The 23,032-nt window shown below is 41.8% G+C and overlaps 1 protein-coding gene and 1 long non-coding RNA gene across 2 annotated transcripts in view; both read left to right on the top strand.

Moving 5' to 3' along the window:
* The first annotated feature begins 6,149 nt into the window (after window positions 1-6,149).
* SNX31 (sorting nexin 31) overlaps window positions 6,150-23,032 on the top strand; it is a 27,272-nt gene continuing 10,389 nt past the window's right edge. The window contains 5 exon segments of the mRNA XM_085049850.1: window positions 6,150-6,203; window positions 8,398-8,512; window positions 9,536-9,600; window positions 17,878-18,007; window positions 21,480-21,569. Of these exon segments, the coding sequence (XP_084905976.1) occupies window positions 6,150-6,203; window positions 8,398-8,512; window positions 9,536-9,600; window positions 17,878-18,007; window positions 21,480-21,569 (454 nt within the window).
* LOC146442294 (uncharacterized) lies at window positions 15,009-17,013 on the top strand. Its single transcript, XR_014849578.1, has 3 exons — window positions 15,009-15,111; window positions 15,572-15,654; window positions 16,678-17,013. It is a non-coding gene; the product is annotated as an uncharacterized LOC146442294 (long non-coding RNA).

The following is a 23,032-nucleotide window of genomic DNA, read 5'->3' as shown; positions in this document are numbered from 1 at the left end:
AACGCTTTTTCTTCAGCACCACATCCTGTAGCCACATCTCAGAGAAAAGAAGAGGGGATGGATGGCAATGGCAGAGGACAGGGACCACAGGACTCATGCCAACAGCCTTCCCACTGGGGAGAAGAGGCAAAAATGATGCACTTTGGGGTGCACTTGTTTGAAATGATACAACAATTTAATTTTTTCTATGTAGGTTTAGTCAGGGGGTTGTTTGCCCCAGGAGGAGAATTGAAGTTTCTCTTCAGTGACTCTGTTCACCAATGCCAGATAAGGCCTGATGAGCTTAACATCTACAGATTGGGAGTAGCAGAAGATACACAGGAGATAAATGAATATTAACAAATATCACCCCCATGGTGTGGTCCAAGATGCCTGGTCTGGGAAAAGATTGATAAGAGAACCAAAGAATGAGGACCAAATTACTATCAAAGGCAAAGGTATCAATAACCAATAGGAGATTGAATACTAAGAATTGTGTGATTTAGGACCAATGAATGAGAATTTCTTTGAGTTTTTTGATGTATAAATATGTGAAAAGTCTAGTAAAGAACTATGTGTTATGGAATGATTTTCACTGCACAGCCCAGGCATGTGCAGATGAAATGATTTCTATTGCACATCCAGGCCAGAATAACATCCTGGACTGAAGAACATAATGCCTAATTCTCTAACACTGAAAAGATGTTGGAGAGTTTCTGTTTTATCTGACACACTCACCTTTGCTTCACCCCAAACCCAGTGATGTGGGTGGTATAGAACAGCAACAGAGCCACACCACGCCCCTGCCCTGCAACAAGGACACCACCAAAACTAGCTCAGTTTCCCTTGCTGTAGTTTTCAGGAACCAGGTTTAGGCAGATGAGAAGAGACCAGCAACCTAGAATGACAGCATCAGAAAATTTCTGTGACCTGGAGTGCACATCTTTACTCTGTCTGCCTCTACCTCACATTTTTCCATTAAACTCATTCTGCAGCTGCCTAACCTCCCAGATTACAAACGAGGAGGTATGGATTTGCAAGGTGGCTTGGGATGCAAACAAGGATGCCCACAGCAGCCTTGCTCAGGAGTGGAAGTAAAGCTCTTCCAGAGCTCCCCAGGGTGTGAGGAGCCTCACTGCCCTGGTACGCCAGGACAACTGTGGCACCAAGGCTACAAAGTTGGCTTTCTAAGAGGGTGGTTGTGGGGGGTGCTCCTGAAGTCGCTGGACTGGTTATGTTTGGCTGCACAGATGAAAATCAAGTTATCTAACACATTACACAATTTTATTTTACTTGCTCTTCTCCATTTTATCCATGATGCCCATAGTTAATCCTGTTTCTTGAAAACTATGTATTTACCTTGTTTTACCGCGAAGGTCTTTTCCCCAGGTCATGTAGTCAATCCCAGCCTTCTCAAAACAATTTTCTTCCTCTGAAATGGGCCTTTTGGTGAGGCCAGAGTACCATGCTGGCATCGGGTCCTCAGTTGCAGGGCAGGCATTGCAGTGGCATAATTTCCATGTTAATGAATTCATTTCATATCTCAGGCAGTGCTGCTTGTGTAAGTCCTCAAGGACTTTCACATGAGAAAGCCCAGTTCTGCAGTGCCTTTGCCTCAAGGGTACCAGAAACATTCGAAAGGAAGCCGTGAAAAACAGCAAGAATAAATCACCCTTATTGTCTGGGAATTAGCAATAAATAAAAGTCCCAGGCCAGAGATGAACGTGCCATTTTAACTACACTTGACTTCCAGTGAGGCACATTGTGAAAAAAGGAGTTTGTTTTCTTACAAGCCTGCTGTGTACCCCATATGCCAGATGGCTGCTAGTTCATGTTCCTTGAGAAATGGTGAATTACCATCACTTCATAATGAATTACCACTTGGTAAACTCTTTCCCCGAGCTATTCTCAGATTTCTCCCTGCCTGACACTGGCGCTTCAGCGCTCAGGTGACCCTGCGGGCACGGCAGGGCCTGGTGTGGTCTGAGGGTGCTGGCTGGGGCACGGGCTGGGGGCACGGGCTGAGGGCACGGGCTAGGGGCACGGGCTGGGGCACGGGCTGGGGGCACCGGCTGGGGCACGGGCTGGGGGCACGGGCTGGGGCACAGGCTGGGGTGCGGCCTGGGGGCACGGGCTGGGGGCACAGGCTGAGGGCACGGGCTAGGGGCACGGGCTGGGGCACAGGCTGGGGTGCGGGCTGGGGGCAGGGGCTGGGGGCACGGGCTGAGGCACGGCTGGGCACGGCTGGGGGCAGGCTGGGGCACGGGCTGGGGCACAGTTTGGGGGCGCGGGCTGGGGGCACGGGCTGGGGCACGGGCTGGGGCACGGGCTGGGGGCACACTCTGAGGGCACGGGCTGGGGGCACGGGCTGAGGTGCGGCCTGGGGGCACGGGCTGAGGGCACGGGCTGGGGCACGGGCTGGGGGCACAGTTTGGGGGCACGGGCTGAGGGCACGGGCTGAGGGCATGGGCTGGGGGCACGGGCTGGGGGCACGGGCTGAGGGCACGGGCTGGGGGCACGGGCTGGGGTGCACAGTTTGGGGTGCGGTCTGGGGGCACACTCTGAGGGCACAGGCTTAGGGCACAATGCTGCTGCTGGGCGCCCGCCGTGCCCACTGTGCCCACAGGGCTCCTGCTCCGCCGGGCGCGGCACAGCCACAGCTCCGCGCAGGTGAGGGTGCTCCTGGAACCACCCCGAGCCCGGTCCTTCCTCCTGGCCCTCACACCCGCCTGGTTCTCCTGGTGCCGCCCTGTCCGAGGGGCAGAGTGCTGCGTGTGGAGCACACGTTTGCAGGGTAAAATCCAGCAGCGACTGAGAGACAAATAAAAAAAAGGCAAGGGTTGTGCCAGAAGGGTATGGTAAGTGGGCTTATTGGGAAACATTGGACAAGCAGCAGCAACTGTTGGCTCCAAGTGCCTCTTTTCCTTGGCTTCTGGGAGAGAGGTGCAGCTGCTTAAACTGGGTCGTTAATCCCATGAACAACTCTAAAAAGTGTACAGACGTCAGTCCAGGCAAATTGCACAGTCAAATGTAGGATTTCTTTTTGATAAACTGGGGGTTAACCAAGTGTTGGATCTCGAATTGCCTAAGTCTCAGGAGTGACCCTTTCCACAGAGACAATTACAAAACAGCTGGAACACAGGTTTGAAGTATTTCAAGGAATAGCAATTCTCAGAGAATAATGTATGGCCCCAGGCAGCAGAAGTGGATGATTTCAGGGTGAATCTGCCTGTTTATCTCTACTTTTGCTTAGTTTCTTGTTGAGTTACCTCTGTCCTTTTCCCATCTACCCTTGCTCTTGATTTCTTAGGAAAGTAAAGGGGAGCATGTGATGCTGAACTTTTCTGAGAAAGCAGAGTGGCTGTCAGCCACTAGCTCCTCTTTGCTAGCCTTCTCTTTGCTCTTTGGCTGACCTTTGCCAGTCCTTGGCTCTAAGCAAATTCTCCCCTAGCTTTTTCGTAAGTGTGGGTGCACACTGTTCTCCTTTCTCAGCAGCATGATTTTACCTCAACAACCCCATTTAGGGCCCTTTTTGGTGGACACTTCTCATGGTGGTGGGTTAGGTGTGTGCTTCTTCTCTTGGCAACATCCTTGCTGTGCTCTCAATTGCAGTGATAGAACCACTCTGAGGCAGTTTTTAAGCCAGTAAACCTGGATGGGTATCAATCCATCTCTCCCAACTCTGTGTGAGTGCACAAGCAGTTGGAATAGCACAGCTAAAAGGTAGTTAAGTCACAGCAGGGCTGCCATGAGAAGCAATGTTTGCAGAGGTGTGCCCTTGAAGTCGCAGCTCTGCAATTCTGTTCCCTGTGGGACCTCTCACAGTAGTATTTTGCTTTGGTTAAGGGAACATTTTGGATAACCTATCTGAACTAATAAATCAATTGATGCATTTGCTTCCTTTTTTAAGGGGCTTACTGTTTCTTGCTCAACAGGTTTTAACATAATTAGTTCTCTCAGCAAAATTGCTCCCTTCTCTGCATCCCCAGTAACTGAGAGTTTGCCTCGTGCTGGGCTGTACAACTTATTAGCTGATTTTTATTTTCAGCTCCTTCATTCCTGCTGTTGGTAGCTCCCACACTTGGTCTTGAAGTTTACAGCTACACTCCTGTCTCTTAATTGCCTTCCCTGTTCTTCTATGAGGTTGCTTGTCTATAATTATTATATGCTTTTCTGCTTATTTTGCTTGAAATACTCTGTTAATGTAGAAAAATGCACATGGATGAGAAGCCTTAAACTCCAGGATACAGTAATTTTCACCACATGCAACCAGATCACGTGTCATGACCACAAAGTCCCACAGATGCAACAATTCTGTGATGTAAATTAGAAATAAACTTCCCTCATGGACAGATTTTTGCATTGCTGTACTTGAGGGTATTTCTTGAATACCATTGTGGAGGGTCTGTCTGTGGCATCTGTTGGATGAGGTACTGAACTAATTGTGCCCCTTTCAGGGTAGTAATTTTCAAAGCTCTCCTATTCTACCTCTACAAGCTCCTCTCCTAACTTGTGATGCAAAGGACACATAATTCTTGTTTGTGATGCTGTGCCTTATCTGCCCCTTTTCTCTTGCTGTGCATCTTCCTGCTTCCCATCACTTTCCCATCACTTTATAGTCTGAGAGTACTTCTGTTTGACACTTCCAAACTCTGTGTCCTCGCTGTCTCCCAGAGCAGTTGTTCTCTTAAAAAGGACAGTCTGAAGGGAGCAGCTGTTCAGAGGCACTGTGTAGTGATGGAACAGATGATGTTTTGGACATACAGTTGTTGGGGAGGTGCAGATGTACTGACTGGGAGCAACTTGGTTCCTCACCTCCTAATGAACCTCAGCCTTAAGCTGAGGACCTAAGGAAAATCATATAGAGGGAAGTGTGATGAACCAATTACAATATATTAAAAGAGATATTGCTTAGAATGTGTTGCTTAGGCAGGGCTGGCAGAAATGCTGAGGAGAATGGTGCAACTCTAGCCCTTCTTCTCTTGCATAGACACTTGGCTGTGGATTGACAGAAGGTGCTTGTCTTGGTATGAGGATTTACAGCCTTGACCTTCCTCTGGGAGATGGAGCTTTGGTTCTAAGAGAGTCCAGAGGTGGCTCCACATTCTCCCCTTTTGCCTCTTGTTTTAGGAGCTAAAACATTCAACTGCTCTAGCATTTCCTGTTCTGTCTTGATATCTAGGTATGAAGTATTAGCAGTAGGAAAGAGAGCTGAAGGACCTGTCTCCCTTCACTTGGGATGAATCCCACACATGTTGGGCTGTTTGCATTTGCTGAACTGAGACTTGTGCAGCCATTCTCTGCAAATGACTGGGAACACCTTCAGTTAGAATGTTGATGACAGATGGACATGCATTTGAAGGATCTAAGCTTTGGCCCTAGATTTAACCAAGGACAGCCAGGCAGTGCTTTGTGCTGTAGTCATGCTCTCTCCTGAGTTCTCTGGGGATTGCACACTGACCAGAGCACCCCTAAGAGAGCTCTGGGGATTTGTTCTGCTTATGGAGAGGTAAGGCTTTCTTGCAAGACTAAGTTACAGAAGCTTCTAGAGTGGGGATAGAGGTCATCTGGACAATGGCATGTGCTTTAAAAATATCACTGGATTTCTTTGAAATCAAACAGTTGCTGAAGATCCAGGTCCTTCCTGGTTTCTGCCTTTGTGATGTTGTGATGTTTGCATTTGGCTTTTCAGTTTGGCAGCTGCTTAACAGGTCCCTCTCTAAAGAAATACCACAATCATTAACCTACTAAAGAAATATAATCATTAAGCTACTTCTGTTGTAGGACTGAAAGAAACAGATTATTTCTTGCAATTGTTGGAGTATTCATGGGATTACTTCAAGGCAGGGATTAAGTACATAGGAAGTGTCTTCTGTAGGGTTAAGAGTGAAATGCAGCACTGGCAGATTCTGGTCATGATGCCAGCCTTGAGTGAGTCACTTAGCATCTGTGGTTCCTATAAATTACTGTTGTGGAAATAGTTCTAAAAAAATCTGTTAGTCATGGTAAAGCAATTGGTAAAAAATAATTAAATACCAGAAATGTCTTTTTAAAGTTTCATTTAGTCAGTCATGTGCCAGAATGGCTTCATACCTTTGATTGTTTGACAGTTTCTGCACACAGAAATTTTTATTTTCACATGAAACATGTTTAGGCATTTTTATCTTAGAATGGTGTCTCCTTCCTCTTTAATATTTAATAAAATGTCTGAGAAGGAGATGCCCGTAGGCCTGTTCCTTCTCTATCTAATCCATACATAATAGCTGTATAGTTTTAATGCTGCTCTATTTTTTCAGTTTAGCACTTTTGTTTCTGTTATTCTGTCTGACTTTGAGATCTGCACACCTCCAGCATGGTCCCGGATGAAATGGCTGATCTAGGCAGCATAGGCAGGACTGACACTAAAAGCCAAACTTGTGGGACTAGACTAAGTAGGAAATAATTAATTTTGGTCAACCACACTTTGAAACTTACATCTCCTGCTGTGGAGGGGAATATTTATTGCAGAAAGATGAAAAAACCAGCACCAACTATGTCCTGTGTCTTCACTCCTCTTTTTGAAGATAACAGTTCTTAGAGCTTAAAATTGTCATATTTAGGGAAGCTATCTATTTTAGATGGAAATCTTGGGTGAAGACTAAGTACTTCTTCCACCAGTCTGGAGCATCCTATCTGGGTTTTCAGCATCATACACAAATACACACTTAAAGTTTATGGGAATTTTCCTTTAATTCTTTGGGATGTGCAAAAATGTAATTGGTTGAAAGAAGTCTCTCTCCTCTGTAGCCCAAATCCTGAGGACACACAATTGCATTTCAAGAAACTTACTCAGCAGCCAGCGCTGAGATGAATTAATTAATTTTTAAAGTAGGCCAGAGTCTCAGTTTGTGTGAAATGATGATAACAGACAGCATCACTTTGTGTAGGGGAGGCATGGCCTGAACACAGAGGGAAGGGAGAGGACCACCTTGTTGTCAGACTCCTGGCAAATTTTCTTGTTCTATCTCCTCAGTTTGCCTGCCTGTAAAGCAGAGATAAGTTTTCCCTGGAGGCAAATCACGTAAGTGAAGGGCTTTGAAGATAAAAACCACTCTACACTAACTATTGCAGTTAGCTTTACATTAAACCAAAGCATGTAGTGTTATCTAACGCTTTTATGCTCTGTATCTCTGAGCAATTCACACATTATATCTAAAAATCAAGACCTTGGAAATGCTGGTGTGTTGCCAGTGTAGGGAAAGTGGAATTGTGACAATATGCTTCACTCCTGGTTTTAGCCAAAAAAAGGAAAGGTATTGCTAATTCTTGCAGTAATAAACATTTTTTCCTTCATACTTCGGCTGCTGGAGTCATGGGAAAGACTTAGGCAGCAAGGGCCAGAGGGGAAAATGTCATCTTTCACATGATTTAATGACACTAATTGCTGAGTTGAATACTGGTGCATAAATTTAATTAGTAATAGTGTCTCAGCATACTGTAGGGAGTCTCATTTTACTGATCAGATGACACATTGTTTTGACTTAGGTTAAAGAATGTTTCCAAGCAAACTTGCTGTATTTTGTTGTGTTTAGTAATGTGCATTTTGAGAAAGTAAACATAGCTTATCCTTCTCTTGAGAGTGTTTGCCTATAGTAGAGAATTTTTATACTTTCAAGTGACCAAATACTGTGCAAACCTATTGGAGACATCTTATGTCAATTATAAAGTAGTGTAATTGTGGTTTTCTAGTACTTCCAGGTCTGTTTATAGATGACGTAGGGTATGTACAGAGACATTATGCCCATATTATCTGGCTGTAATAGCTGGAGGAAGAATCAAACTTTCAGATAATTTGTGTTCATTAAAGATTTTTTGGTTTGGGTTGTTTTTCTTGGTGGGTTTTTTTTCTGCTTGGTTGGGTTTTGTGTCTTTTTTTCCTTTGTAAATATTACATGATCTAATAACTTTTATCACCTCTCATAGACAAAATAGTAAAAGCCTCTGAAGTAGCACAAGTCAAGGACAGAAGTTACCAGCCCATAAAAAAATAGTTCTGTGGGTACAGAACAAAGAAATCCTGTATGGGCATACTGGAAAGGGAAGACATCTGTACCCAGACCTTGTTTGTGTATAAGACCTAGCTGATAAGGTTAATATAATACTAACTCTTCTGGCTTGGAGCAGGAGCTCAGGAGTGGTAAGATTGTAAAAATGAGAACTCCACACCAAAAGAGGTTGCTCACTTGGGCTGTCTTCTGGTGGCTGCCCTGAAAAAGGCTCTGCCCTCGCTGTGGGCCCTGAGGTCCATCAGGGAGGGTCTGGGTGGGTGCCCTGTGCCTTTTGCAGGACATCATGTCTTGCTGACAGAGAGAGCACTGACAGCTCCTTTGAAACTATGGATTCATCCTCATCGTTGTGGAGCTTCCCTTTGTTTTGCAGCTGAGGCAGCTTTTTGGAAGTGCTGTGCCTGCTTTCCCTCCAAAGTTTTACCTGATAATGTCCAAACCAATGGCAGATGAGAGGTAGTCACAGCTGGAGCAGTGCCTTCAGAATGGTAAGTTTGGCTGTAAAAACCTGATCAACTTTCATATTTCAGGTTTAAACCTTCAAGGTTGTGTCTACAACTGTGACTGCAGGGTGCTCTACCTTCTACACTGAGCTGAGTAAGGGTGTATTTAAAAGGCTGGGGCTAAATATTGCAGCTCTGTCCTGGCTGTTGGTTCACTGGGTTTAGAACATTAGGGTATCATATTTCTCTTATTTCTGAAGAAGCTGTCTTTCTGCAGTTTTTCTAAAACATAAGAGTGCAGTTTCACACTGAACAGCCTGTAGACTGTCCATTCTCTATCCCTATGAATCAGTAAGTGGAGCCACCCACCCCTGCTGCTCCACAATTTCTAGAGCTGATGTGGGACCCAGTGGGTAAAAGACAGAGACAAAAAAGACAGGCAGAACAGGTAGAAGTGTAACATGAACTTCCTCCCTTCAAGGGTTTCCAAGAGGACTTGTGGGAATTATAGGAAGAGTTTGTAGAAAAACTGAATCTCGGTGCCATGTGTTGTGTGATAGGGATCTGCAGGATCCTTAGAATGGATCTTGTATGTTTCATGTAAGCCAAGAAAAAAGAAAAATCCATTTCACCTACCTGAGAAGGGGTGCAGGGGGATGAGCTTAAAGAGGTTTTGTAGCCTCTGGCCTCAGATATTTTGTGCCAAGACTTACAAAACAGAAACTCAGGGTCAGTCTGTAAAGTTTTATTTAGTGATTATTCTGTCTTTTTTCACTTGAGAATTCATTTATTTTGAAGTTACTGGCCATGAGTGACCATGGAGTTACATGGCCCAGAACCTTACTGAGGTTTTGCTTTGGGAGAAGAGCAGCATTCTACATGTTTCACCCTGCTCATAGCTTCAGTGATTTAACAGACTGACAAATGTAGTTGTGCAGAAACCAAACGATTAATAAAGTAACACTGACTGTTTAACCAACAGTCATGTTTTAAGACACTGGCCATGTTTTTCATCTGTTGGCTACATTTGTTTTCCTCCCTCCCCATTTTTCTCTCTTTTTTTTTTAGTTACTTTGGATTCAAATATTACCAATAATGATGTCTTCATAGATTTTTCTTGAAAGCTACAGCAGGTAAGTTTTTAATTTTTCAGCCAAATAGTTTGTTACATGAAAGAGTTGAAATATTATCCTACCTCCCAAGTTCAAGACTTCCTTTGCTATCTTCCTTTCCTTGTGTTCCTAGCATATTGGTGTGCCTTGTAAAGCAGCAAGTTCCAATGACAGAGTGCTGTCTGTGAAGCCTGGGTGGCAATAATAATAATAGTATTGCTATTGGGGTTTTTTTTCCATGTACAAACTTGTTTCTCACATGGAAAGAACTGCATGCTTTGTTTTCATATTCTGTGGCATATCTGATGAATCTTTTGCCTCTAAACAGTTCACAGGAAAGTCTTTGTGAGAGCTCAATAGAAGGATTACACACATTCTTGGATTTTGCAATTGTAAATGCTTTTTGATAGTGTCAGTGGTTTACACTGATAAGTATATTGATGACTGCTGGGAAAATGTCGTATTCTCTCATCTTGCAGTTGTAGTGATGGGCAGAATCTGGCATATATTTGGGTTGTTGTAGCCTAGATGACTTTCCAAATCCATTTTAATGTGGTCCGTGGCGTATGTGATCTTTCTCTGGCAGGCTTGGAGCCTCGATAACTTTTGCTTGTGTCTGATTATTGCAAGTTGCCATATGTCCTTTTCCATTCCTTCTTTCCTGTTGCTGGTTCTAATGAGAATAGTAGTGTTTTGGAGCAGGTGGGTGCAGTATGACACCACAGCATTTTTAGGGAGGGGATGCTGTTTTAGTTTTCTGGGAGGTGCTTTGGGTGCTGTGGTAACCTTGCTTGAAGTGAATCCTTGCTTCCCTGATCTGGGAAGTGGGTGTGTATTGAAGGACCAGGTAAGAGGTTTGTGTCTCAAGAGCTCTTCGCTTGTTATGTGTGATAAAGGCATGTAAGGGGAGGTCAGGAAGGCTATAGAAAATGGTGTGAACAAGTATCCCTAAAAAATTCTGGAAAGATTTTTCCTACATACTTTGTAAATAAAAAGACACTGTTTATTTACAGTCTCTTAAATTCAGACTTACCAAAGTGCTAAAGACAGTGAATGAGATCTGATTTCTCTTGTGAAAAGCAGTCTCTTCAGTTCTGATCCAATGCCTGCTATAGCCTTACAGATGACTCCCAGTAATTACTGCTGAGTCTTAATTAATCTTGATGAGATTGATAACAGGGCTGCTAAAGAAAGTTAAAACCATCAGGAATGCCTGCAATATGCCTTCAAACACTGCCAACTGACTTTTCTTCTACAAAGTTCTGGCAGGAAATAATTCTTCAAAATATCAGTTTGCAGGGTTTAAAGATGTCTTTTGACATGCCAACATTGTGGATTTCTCTTAGCACACCAGAAGAAACAGCATATATTAATTTTTTTTTTATAGCAGTCCCTTTTGGTGAGGAGGGGTGACTTGATAAGTACATGTGTATGTGGCAGGACAGACACCCCCCCCCCCCCTTCTCTCTCTCCCTGATTGCTAGCCGAGATCGATGGCTCAGATTAAGTCAATGGCTTAATCCTGACTATCAATGCTGGCGTCTGGAACTCAGAGCGAGACACTGAGAGAATGTGAGTAATTTTCAAGTGACCGCAAAATACACACTCTTTTCCCTATAAAACACCACGCAAAACTCAGTAAAATCAGAAGCTTTTGTACATGGATACTGGAGCGTGAGGAAAAGTTTCTCCCCTCAGCTTGGACGCGAGCTGTGCGGTTACTTCCCGTGGGATTGAGAGCGGATCTGGTGCATCCCCAGCTCCAAAGAATTGGATTTGGTAAGAAGCATTCTGTTTCCTGAATTGTATTCCTCTTTGCTAGCTACAATAATATTAATAGGTACCTTTTTCATTTTTAGCGCTGTATTGTTTTAATCTCCCTATTTTGGGCACATATATATATATATATATGTTTGTTTTAGCTATGAATAGCTTTTCATGTTTTGTGTAGTAAAATTTGTCTAGTTCTTTGTTCCGTTCTCACCTGTGTCTAATAAACCATAATCTATTTTACATTAGACATAAATCGGCTGTCTTTATAAGAACTTACGAGTGAGACTGGGTTTTGGGGTGCTGGTCACTCTGAATAGGTTTGGTCACTAGTTGTCATAGGCCTAGGCAACTGGTAAAATCCATATACCCTCAGTTTCCACTCGTGACAGTGTAGTACTAATTTTACAGGTTATGTATACATGTATGTAGGCTTATAAAGGCATGTGATGACTGTGCTACCAAAAGCAGTCAGTTACTTTGTAGAGGTCAAGGTAGGCACTGAATTATTCCTTAAATGTTGGTGCAAGATCAGTATGTTCTCAAGACATTAAATGAACCCAAATTTCTGTTCCACAATACAATGGATTTTAATAAATTATGTTTAGATTTCCTGGTTGGCAAAGACAGTAGTTCTACACCTTCATTTGCTTACAATTAAAAATTTAAATGGGTGTACTTACATAAATGCTGTGTCATAATATAAATAGCAGTAGTGCTTTGTGTGTTCTTTCATTCTGGTAAAGAACAATCTCCAAATAGAGATCAAATAACTCTGTGAAAGACATGAGTGCATTCATTGTCATTACCTGTGCACAGTGTCTTTAATTGGTGTGACTGACAGTTGAATAGGTATTCATCTTGGCCATTAAAGAATCTCACGCAACAAACTGGCCTTGTTGTGCATGTTCTAGTGTTTATTAGCATACTGTGACTTGAGAGATGTTTTACGGCAGAGTGACAAAACTTCTGTAATAGCATTGAAAGACACAGAGTGAAGTTCATTCTTAAAGCACCTCTGTATTGTTCTTTTCTGCCCTGTTGTTGAAGATGCGTAGGCAGCACTTAGTGTCCTACGTTTTTCTCTGGAAGGAAAACATAATGAGTGTTTCTGTGTTACTGATACTCAGTGTTAAAACCAGGCATTACCCCAAACTTTCTCATGTCACATCACAAGAGGGATGGTTAGTGGGAAAAAATTAAAAATATGAAAAAGTATGTTCCCTTTCTGGCAATGGCATAGACTGGCCTCTGGCCTTGAGTAGTCAGCCTTGGCTACCTGAAACAAGTTAGCACATAGCAGTACAAGCAACCTGGCAGCTGATGTGGGAGAAGTGGCAGAGGGACTGCATCACAAGTGGTGATGAAAAGGAAACAGTCTCTTTTCTGCCACCACAGCAATTTATTGAGCAGATATGTCTGCAGGTCAAACCAGTGCAGCTTTTATAATAGAACCTTTCATTTTTAATAGAACAATAAGGTGGGAAATCAGATGTCAACGAGCTTGCTAGGGTAGGATATTTTTTCCCTAAAAATTCTACTGCTGACTTTTTTTCACCTTCACTTCTACCTTTTATTATGAGAGAGCATAGGGCTGTTCTCTCAGAAAATCTGTTAGTACTTACTTCATTTTCTTGGTTTGTCCTAAACAGCAACACTTAAGCTTCTACCTGAAGGGATTTGTATATGTCACTGACCAAAATACAACATGCAAAGGGAAAAATCAAACTGAAATTAAGACTTGTTTGGTCCTTGTCTTGTGTTTCTTCTGAATGGGGTTGTGAAGTGTGTGCTGGTATGGAAGTGCTGTGCAAAGACCGTGGCTTTTCTGCAGCTGCTTGACAGTTTTGAACATGACTCAGCTGTGTCTCACTCAGCATCACACCAACAAGCTGTATCCCCCAACCATATCTAACAGGGATAACTTTCCATGTTTTGAACAAGCCCATGCAGGCTAACCCTGCTTTCCTGGTGCCTGGCACCATCTTTTCCTGCTGCATAGATTACAGCAGGCATAGTCTGGCTATTGCCCCAGTAATTTATGTCATGGGGGGAGTTGTCAGGGGACAACAGGACACAACACAACAGGAGAAAGCTTAGCAGAATGGATGTTTTGCTCAACACAAGCATTGCTAAAATATTTACCAACACTACAGTGTAGTAGAGTTGAACACAGAGTTGAATGACCTAACCTGTAACACCCCTGCCCTTCTACTCTTTCAAACTCTGCAAATTCTCCAGCTCCTTAATACAAATTCTGTGGTTCTTGCAAGAAGCCACTAACAAGAGGAGACGCTGTGACTATGTTGTGTCTTCTCCTTTTCCATCAAGAGAAAGAGAGTATGAGCAGGTACATATATCCTCATCAGTCTCATTTTAATGCAATTCATCTATGTCCTTTAATGTAATCTGAGATTATGGTCTGGCTGTGTTGGGCATCCATGGAATGATGTGGTGTATTCAGGATGCAGCTGTGAGGACAGCCAGTAAATATGCACTTCTGAAGAGAATTGAGATGTTTCCTTGAAGCAGCAGAGGTTTGGAGTCGGCAGTCTAGGAGGCTGACCTTTTCTAGTCTGTGTTGAACAGCAGCCTCTAACATGAGAAAAATATTCAGGTGTTGATAAAAGAACAGATGAAAAGTTTGAGTACATGAGCAAATAGTACATGAGTACAAGAGTACACGAGCAGAGCCTAACAGCCAAAAAGTAACATTCTTATGTGGTTCTTCACCAAAGGAGTCTGATGTAAGGTGGTTTTCTTTCTGAAAAGCAAGCATGAGGCCAAGGATTGAATACCATAAGAGAGTTGTGGTGTGTATGGTATTGAAAATGTAGGTAAAATGTGACCCAGAAATCTGCAGGTTTCAAGGAATCAAAATTTCAATCTGCAGGAATCAAAGCTGCTCTGATCCTGGGCTGCACTTTCTTGGCTAGAGGCCCTGTCTCTGACCATGTGATCTCTGCTCCCCTGACCTTGCCACACACCATTTATGCAAGCAATGAAAGAATGAATGATTGGAACATTCCTCTGATCTCACTTAGTAAGTCACAAGTGTGTTTGGATGTGTATGTAAGTGAACAGAAGTCAGACAGAGTATCTAAGATTTCAGCACTGCTCTAAAGATGTTATTTGTTCATATCAAACTAGGTTGTGTTTCTTATTTATTACCTTCTATTTCAAAAGTACAGATGGCCACAGAACTGAATTTCATCTGAACTTCATGTGGGAAGTTCCTATATTTCAGACTTGTGTGCTGGCCAAGGGGGAAGGTTTCTGGCATAGAAAGTTGTAAAGAATTTTAATTCAAGGATGTCTGGTTTATTTTTGTTTCGATGTTAAGATACAGTTCAGTCTCCTGACCTGCTGTTCTTTTCATATATGTTGTAATAAGGACCTAATTCTCATCCTTTCTCCTTTTATGGTCCATGCTTCTTAGCTGAGCAAAAATCCTCTGAGAGCTTGCTGAAGATTCAGGTTTGGCTGACTCTTGTTAAAACAAAATCACTTAACTTTAAGTTCTCTAAAGGGAAAATGAGAGGAATAGAAAGATATCTAGACATCTTTCTTGCTATATAACATACATTTTTTTATGTCTGTTTGTTTCCATTTTTGTTAGTTTATTGTTTGTTTCCGTTTTTCCTTCTTTAGGAAAACTGTTTTTTCATCAAAACCAAAACCCAAAGAAAATGTCTTCCCAGCTCTGTATTATTCTGTATTCCTATGTTAATGGTTGGACTGTGCTTCAAGCTACTGGGACAGGTTAGTGGGTAGTAGGAAGCAGCAGGTTAGTGGGTAGTAGGTAGCAGTTCAAGATGCTTCAGGAGATTTTACTACAGGTAATATTCAAACAATATTAAGGGATACAAGAAAGTGCCCAGTTCAAGTTACATGGCATGTTTCCTGAATTTCAGGAGAAAAAGTGTAGGAAACATGAGTAGTTCTACTAACCATCTACTGTTGCCAAAACAGAAGGGTTTTTTTATGTTGGTGCCTATTTTGAGTAGATAAAACTCTACTTCTCTTTCCAAAACTAAAATAGTTGCTTGGGTCAAAAGGAGAGATTTTGCTGCAAATTTACTTCAAAAGAATTTTCCATCCATTTTGGAAGTGGTTACGATTGGCATGTGCACTTACTGAATGGATCATTGCTAACACTGGTAAATGTTTTTTACATTGTATTTGTATTAAACTTATGCTGGATTCTATTGTGGTTTTTTAGGGACATGTCTGTATTTGTATTTCTTCACTTAACACTGTCTTCTCCTGCCTTACAGACTGCACTGTTTCCTCCTTTTGTATTATGTAAGTAATTTTCTTTGGTCTCAACAATACTTCACTGATAAGAGGCTAAACAAATATTTATAACATGGAACAATGTGTGGAGTTTCTGGCATGGACAGTTCTGCCTTCTGCATTAAAAGCAGGTGATAAAGAGGAGGGGAAAAAATCCCCAAACCCAACAGTTTAAAATTATTCTTATTTTTGGTTTGCTGTGTCATAACTTTACGAAGAGAATCATAGAATGGTTTGGGCTGGAAGGGACCACAAAGATCTTCTCGTTCCAATCCTCTTGCCATGGGCGGGGACACCTTTCACTAGACCAGGGTGCTCAGAGCCCTGCCCAGCCTGGCCTTAAATGCTTCCAGGAATAGGACATCCACAGCTTCTCTGGACAACGTGATAGAGTGGCTCAACATCTTCACAGTAAAGACTTTCTTCCTAATATCTATGTAAACCCAGCCTCACCTTAAAACAATTCTCCCTTGTTCCATTACTACATGTCCTTTTAAAAAGGAAAGTAATCAAAAGTTGGAGATAAGTAGTGAATTTGTCCCCAGTGCCATGAAGTGAAGATTTGCTTGTAGTTCAGGAGAGTCAAATAAGATAAAATAAAGCCATTTATTCCTTGCTACGTGCAAACAGGTGTGTGGGCACGCAGACAGGTGAAATGCTGGGTGTCAGAAAAATCTGTGAGAACCCTGTTTAAATAAAAAAGGTTGTTTTGATTTGGTTTTCCTCAACTATTCCCCACATATCATTCTACAAACTTTTATAACAGATTCTTAATTTTCAACTGTTGTGGGGAAAAGTCCCCAAACCAACATTTTTTTATTTGTATTTGATCTTACCTTGAAACACCTCTTAATTAGTCAGATTTACTAGAAAGTATAGTCTTTCTGACTGAAAAAAAGTGTTACCAATCTGAGCTGAGTCAGTTAATTGGAGTCATACATCCTAGGATGTTCTCTAGGGTACCCAAAGAGGGGTAATAGAGTACACAGCATAAATGTCAGCTCTGCAACCTTGCTCTTGCTGACCTTGCAGGAGTTGGGAGATGATCTTATACACAGACACCATGAAGACTCTGCAGAAAGACACCAAGAGTACTTGAAATCTAAGGGTTCCCAGAAACTCTCCCATATTTTCTGCCAGGCTAGCAAAGGTGAATATAAGAAACTAAAATTTAATGTTGCATGCAGTTATGTACAATTCCAGCATTTTCTTCTACTATGATTATCAAGGGAAGTACCTCTTCTTAATAAATAAAAATGCCAGAAGGACCACTGCTGTCTTCTGATCCAGGGCAGTAAACAGGAGGAGGAGGTGCAGTGATGAGTTTCTGCTACCTGATCCAGATGGAATCCCAAGGGTGATCTCAAACTAGTCCCCATCTTCCTGAAATGAGTAACTGACTTCTCATGCAGGGCAAGGCATGACACTTTCTGAATCTGAGCTCAGGAAAGTCTTTTAGGGACACATAAAGTCTTGATATAAACCCAGTGGAGAATACCCCGTTCCTGTGCACTACCTCACTGTTAGAAATGTGAGCTTTGCGACTAGTCTGACTCCATCTACCATCAGCTGACAGCCAATGGATCTGGCTTCTGTGCGTTAGTTTTCCAGATTGCAAATTACTCCTTTATTGTGTCTACACCTAAGACAGTTCTCTGAGGTCACTTATTTCAGACCTGTTTTCTCATGACCTAAATGTTTTCAGGTTTCTTCTTTATATCTCCTCTCATTGTGCAGGGATTTGGACCTTGGGCACTGGCACTGCACAGTATTCTGTAGCAGTGGGTCTGGTCTATTCAGATACTGTAGCCTCATAATTCTCACCAGACACTTTCCTGTGTGTAGGTACAGGGAAGCACCTTTTTGTTTTGGCAAGATTGTGGCTTAGAATATTCACCTGCAGTTGTGCATCCACTTCATCTTTTTGGAATCTCTGCTTCCTAAAAAGCGACTGCATCATGCCTACAAACATTGAGACATCAGGTAGCTTGTGTCACTTAACATCAAAAAGACCCTCCTCCAATTTTTCGTTATCTTCCCATTTGCTGTTCTGCATATTTATTTTTTGTCATCTGGAAGCTTTAACAGTAATTTTAGTAACTTTATGTGTACTAAATGGTAATCTCAATTGTTTATTTTACTTGAGTAAATAGGGAATGGAGCATCAGCATCTTCAGAAGGATTTCTGCAATATGGAAAGCAATAAAACAGTGTTCCATTTCTACCTGACAGAATACGTTTAAGATCCAAATCTAGAGAGCCTTTTTGGATGTTTACCTCGCTGATGGCAGCAATATTAGACTTGATATCCAGACATCAGACACTGCAGAAAGAATATTGCAGGTAATGGCTTTCTAGAATTGTGTTGGAAGTTTCTATTTGTGAGAAGCAAAAATTAATATGATTTCAATTAGGAAAGGATAAACCTCTCTATTTGAAGACATACAAGAGCATTTTCTGTGGGCTTTCAGGAGTTTATTGTACCAGAGGGCTGGGGGGAATGGCTGGTTTTGCAGATGAGATTTTTTGGTTCTTAGATTTTTCTACAATTAACTTCTTCATGGTTTAGGTCTTCTGCTTCTATGGCATTTAGCTGTCAAGTCCAGGTTTCCTTCACATGTGATAAAATCAGAAAATTTATGGAGACACATTCTTAATTAAGCCACTTTTGGTTTGGCATAGTGTGGGTGAAAGTACTTGAACACTGAAGTCAGAAATTATCTAGTCTTTATTTATGTCTTGGACAGCAGCTCCTGTTAAAACTGAGTGCACAACTAATGCATTTTTTTTCTGCATGCTTCTCTTGTTTTGTGTCCCTTGGTGCTTTCTGTGGAACTGTGAGTCTGCAGTGTTGGTGCAGTTCTAGCACTGGCTCTGGGATGTCTGTAACAGCTGTTGCAATGCACACAGTAAACAATTCCTAGCTACAATTTGAAACCAGTAGCAACCAAATATTGTTTACACAACTGGCTAGTTTGTGTTTGAAACTTTCAGCTGGAGTTCCCTTCTTGTGCCAGGAGAGGAGGAGCAGCAATGGCTCTGCCTATTTTGTGTATTTGCACATGTACATGTGCATGAGCTAGGCTTCCTTGGTTGCCCTTATTTCCTAATCTATTTCCTAAGCAATAACAAAGCATACATCTGTCAGATGGGCGCTGGTCTTTGTCATGGGATTCTGAAATTTCCTCTTACCATACAGAAAAGTGTGTACCGTGTTTCTGCTGTGCCTTTGCAATATGAGTTTGTGAAGGTATTTATCAACTGGCCATAGGTACAAGGGAGTTGAACACGTGTTTGCTGTGCTCTGTTGAGCTGATGTGTGTTAGTCCCGCCTTGGCCTCGGAACTTACACTGTCTGTGCACAGGATTCATAAACTGGATAACACAAGGTGACCCCTTACTGGCTTTGTTCTGCCATGGGGTTTGCACCACCTGAGGCAATGCTGGGACCGGTTCTTCAAGGGGAACTTAAGTGTCAGAGTTGGCCTTAGACCCTACAACAGGACACTTGAGAGATGCTGAAGGCAAAAAGCCTTGGGGGTGGCAGAGAGATAGGAATTCTGATCTGGGGAATGAAAAGTAGGTGCTAATAGGTTGGAAGAAGTAAGGAGACATTTTTGGACAAGAAACTTGTATAGGGGCCTTGAGTAAGGATGTAATATACTTTAGAAAACAACAATATTTTGGGCTTGATAAACCTGTAAATTTGCAGTGGGTCAAGGTAATTTCCAAGCCAGATAGTGGTGTTGTATATTGCTTTGTATGTTGTTTTTATTTATGTTTAATGTATGTGACACTGGGAAGAAACAATGACATTTAAAATGCTGCAGACACCATTTCTTCTCTTGTGGCCTTAAAGATTAAATAGGACTTTTGGGAATTATTTCTCTTCTGTCACTGTAAATTGGTACTACATTCATGTGGCTAGCACAGACCTTTCCCGTGAGAATCCTTCTCTCTCTTCTTCCTGTGTTTTATAGATAAAGTTTGGATGTTATTAAAAACAGTTTCTCAGGATGTGGACAGTTCAGGCCTGGCCAATCAGGCCTAGGGGGAGGCTTCGAACTGACTAATCTTGGTGACCTTTGAAAAGTCTATATAAGATGGAATGAAATAATAAAATCTTCTTCTTGATGCCACTTTGAACCTGGGTCTTCTTACTCTGCTAGCAGCTCAACAGCGACACATTCACTCTTGTTTTGTGGTGGAGGTGGGTTTTACAACTGTCACTCCCTAATATTCTAGTGCTCAGGCAGCATGTAACAGTTTGTGCTTTGATCCAAGAAATAAAACCAGTCAAAATCCTGCTAAGTCTGCGCTCTGTGTTTGTCATTCCTTGGAAATGCCATCTGATATGCTTAGTATTACACTACCAAGGGATAACACATTAGTCTGTGGCTAGTTTATTTAAGTAATTTGGGAGGACAGCACAGTGGCAGATAGAATAACAGGTGATATTCACTTTTTTTTTCTTCTGTGTTTGGACTTCTGAAACTTTCTTCCCATCATACCTGGTGTCTGAATTGACTGTGAGACAAGTGATTTTTATGGTCTGCTGCCCTCACTGGTAACAGCCCAGATATGAATAGAGATAAGAAAAACCTCACTACTGTGTTTTTTAATTTTAACTTGGAACCAATCTTTCTAACCTATATATAGCTTGATGTCTACCTTTTTTCCATGCACAAAAACATGTCTGCTTTTTAAACAGACTGATACAGCTGGAGGAAACCATTCTGAACTGTGAAGATGAGTTTACAATTCTGCCACTGCAATACAGAGCTTGAAATGTTTTGGGATTGCCACCTTTTGGAAGAAGACTGAAACCCTGCACTTCCACCTTATGCTCAAACAAAGAAAATCCAGCCTCTCTGACCAAAGCATGAGGTTGCATAATCTGCCAGATGAACTATGACATTAGTATTCTCAGGGTTTAAGAGTTTTCTTATAGCTGCCACACCACTTTCCTGAGCAAACTCAGGACATTATGGTAACTCTGGAATTTAGGAATGCTTCAATGGTACTGTATTCTTTTAGGTGATGGCTGTTTTAACTTATGCTTTGATTTTTCAGAACCTAAACCAGAATAAGACAACAGCCTTAATCAGATTCAGTGGTTACTGGGCTCACCTCTGCCTGATTTTTCTGTCCCCACTATCTCATTGTGCAGCTGGTCGTGCAAATATTTCCTACATTTTCTGTTGGTGCTACTTCTGCCCTCTTTCAGAGAAGATGTAGAAAGGCCACGGCAAAAAGCAACCCAAATGTCAAGCCAGATAGGGTTTTTCCTCCTTATGTGCTATTGATAATGAAAGCTCAACAGAGCTCAAGTCTGCTCTTGTCAGAAACCTTCATACAGAGCCCTAAAAGACTGGTGTTTTCAGTAAGGGGCAGGACATGTAGGTATTTCCTATAAGAAATATCTGATAAGAGAACTCTATCAGCCTGGAAAATACACAAATCCTGTAAAAATACGTATTTGTGTTACTCATGAGTAATATTGTTAACTTAGAGTACACAGTGCTCACTGTACAACAGGACTTGAGGCTTTGGTAGTAAAGATCTGGAATAACATGGCAGATGCTTTGAATTAGAGAATACTTATATGCATGACAGTAGTAAAAACATTTTGACATTGCTTTGAAACTTACAAAACTCATCACAAATTCACATACTGGAATATGGGAGTGGTTATATTTGCTTTTAAATGAGCAGTTAAATGGGACATAAGGGAAAATTAAAAAATCAGGTAAGTTACATTAATAAGTATTGAACACTTCTTCCTTATTCATGCTAATGTATAGCAAAGCTTCTGACCTTCTTTGATTTTAAAGGTTACATGTGTGAGGTGGGTCTGTCAAAAGAATTTATAAAATATTTTAGCCCATTTTTCTTTCAAGGTTGTGATGATGAAGCTCCCTCTGGTAAATTTTACAAGCTGCTTAACTTAGCCCTCCCTTAAATGTTGTTGTTGTTGGCTGCGGTGACTGAACCTGAAATCTGAACAAGGTTTGCATGAGACTGCTAAGGTTAAAAGACCCATCTGGTCTGACAAATTCCCTCAAGCTCTTTCCCCCTACATCTTGGAAAGTCTGGTAGTGAGGAACAAAGTATGGCAAGAGAGAGTGGGGTGTAGGGGTGAGACTTTCACATGTAATATCATCCCTTTGAGTTTACAAGTCACGTAGCAACTTCACCACATGGGAACTATTGGGTGTGTATTCTGGGTAGGTATTTAATCGCATGGCCATACCTACATAAAACTGTTCTTAATTTACAGATCACATGCTGAGTTTAACAATGGGACAGGAAGCTCTCTTGTTATATTTATAAACAATGTCTCTAGCTTACTTTCCTTTATATCATTACATGTTTCTTAACTGCCAGTAAATAAAGTTTGACCACAGTTTTATTAAACAAGCTGTAAATCAGGGTTGTGAGTCTCTTTATGATGATAAAATGTGAAGAGGCTTTTGCATCCTCATGGGCCTGCTGATGACCTGTTTCCCATGTGGGCAGGTACACGGATGAGTGGGATCTAGGCTTACGGCTGGGATCGGCTCAGGCCACACCAGGACAGTGAACAGTCTTTGCTGTTGACTGGACTTAAGTTAGCCATTACAGTCATTTATCTTTTCACAGTCTTTTTATTGGCACAGAGACGTTGGTGCTCTTCTGAATGTTTTAAAATGAAGGTCCTATTACTACTGGACTTAGGAAGCAACTCAGGCTTACTTAGTGAGGTAGGAACTTCACAGTCTGTGGGTTTTTTTATTTATTATTCCCTTGCCGTCTTCATTCTGGCTGTGAAAGATATTTCTGAGTACACAGTTGGCAGTTACTACATCTCAAATGTATCTTCTTCTGCAGTTCCAGGTGGATTTATTTTTTCCTTGTATTGTGATATGATCAGATACACAAGAGAATAGAAAGGTTTTTCAGTTGATTACATTTCTATGCATCTTTGATAATCCTCACAAATACATCAAGTTCAAATATAACCCACATTCCACTGCCAAAAAATGTTTAGATGCTCACAAGCTTAAGAAGGTATGTTTAAGTGTTCTGCTGAATCATGTTATCAGCTTAGAATTAAATGTTTACAGGTTTGGGCCTTTAGACTTACATTTTTTTGAAAAAGTAAGCAGAAAAGTAGTGATCCCTGAAGAGTGACATGCTTTTCTTGCTGTACATTGACATTGCATACATCTTATCTGGTATTCTGTTCCAGAATAGTGCCAGTCTTGGAAGTTTTCATCTATGTGTCTTGTAACATCTATCATGCTTAGCTGTGTTTTGAGTGAAAGCTATTCTATAAGACCATATAGCCTCAGGGAGCAGGGATGTTCTGTAACAGAGCTGTGTAAGTTTAGACTCAGAGAAGTGA

The sequence above is a fragment of the Lichenostomus cassidix genome, chromosome 2, assembly GCF_008360975.1.
Source record: "Lichenostomus cassidix isolate B80296 chromosome 2, HeHo_3.0, whole genome shotgun sequence".
Taxonomy (NCBI): Eukaryota; Metazoa; Chordata; class Aves; order Passeriformes; family Meliphagidae; genus Lichenostomus; species Lichenostomus cassidix.
Note: the sequence above shows the minus strand (reverse complement) of the source record. Positions and strands in the feature narration are given on the sequence as shown.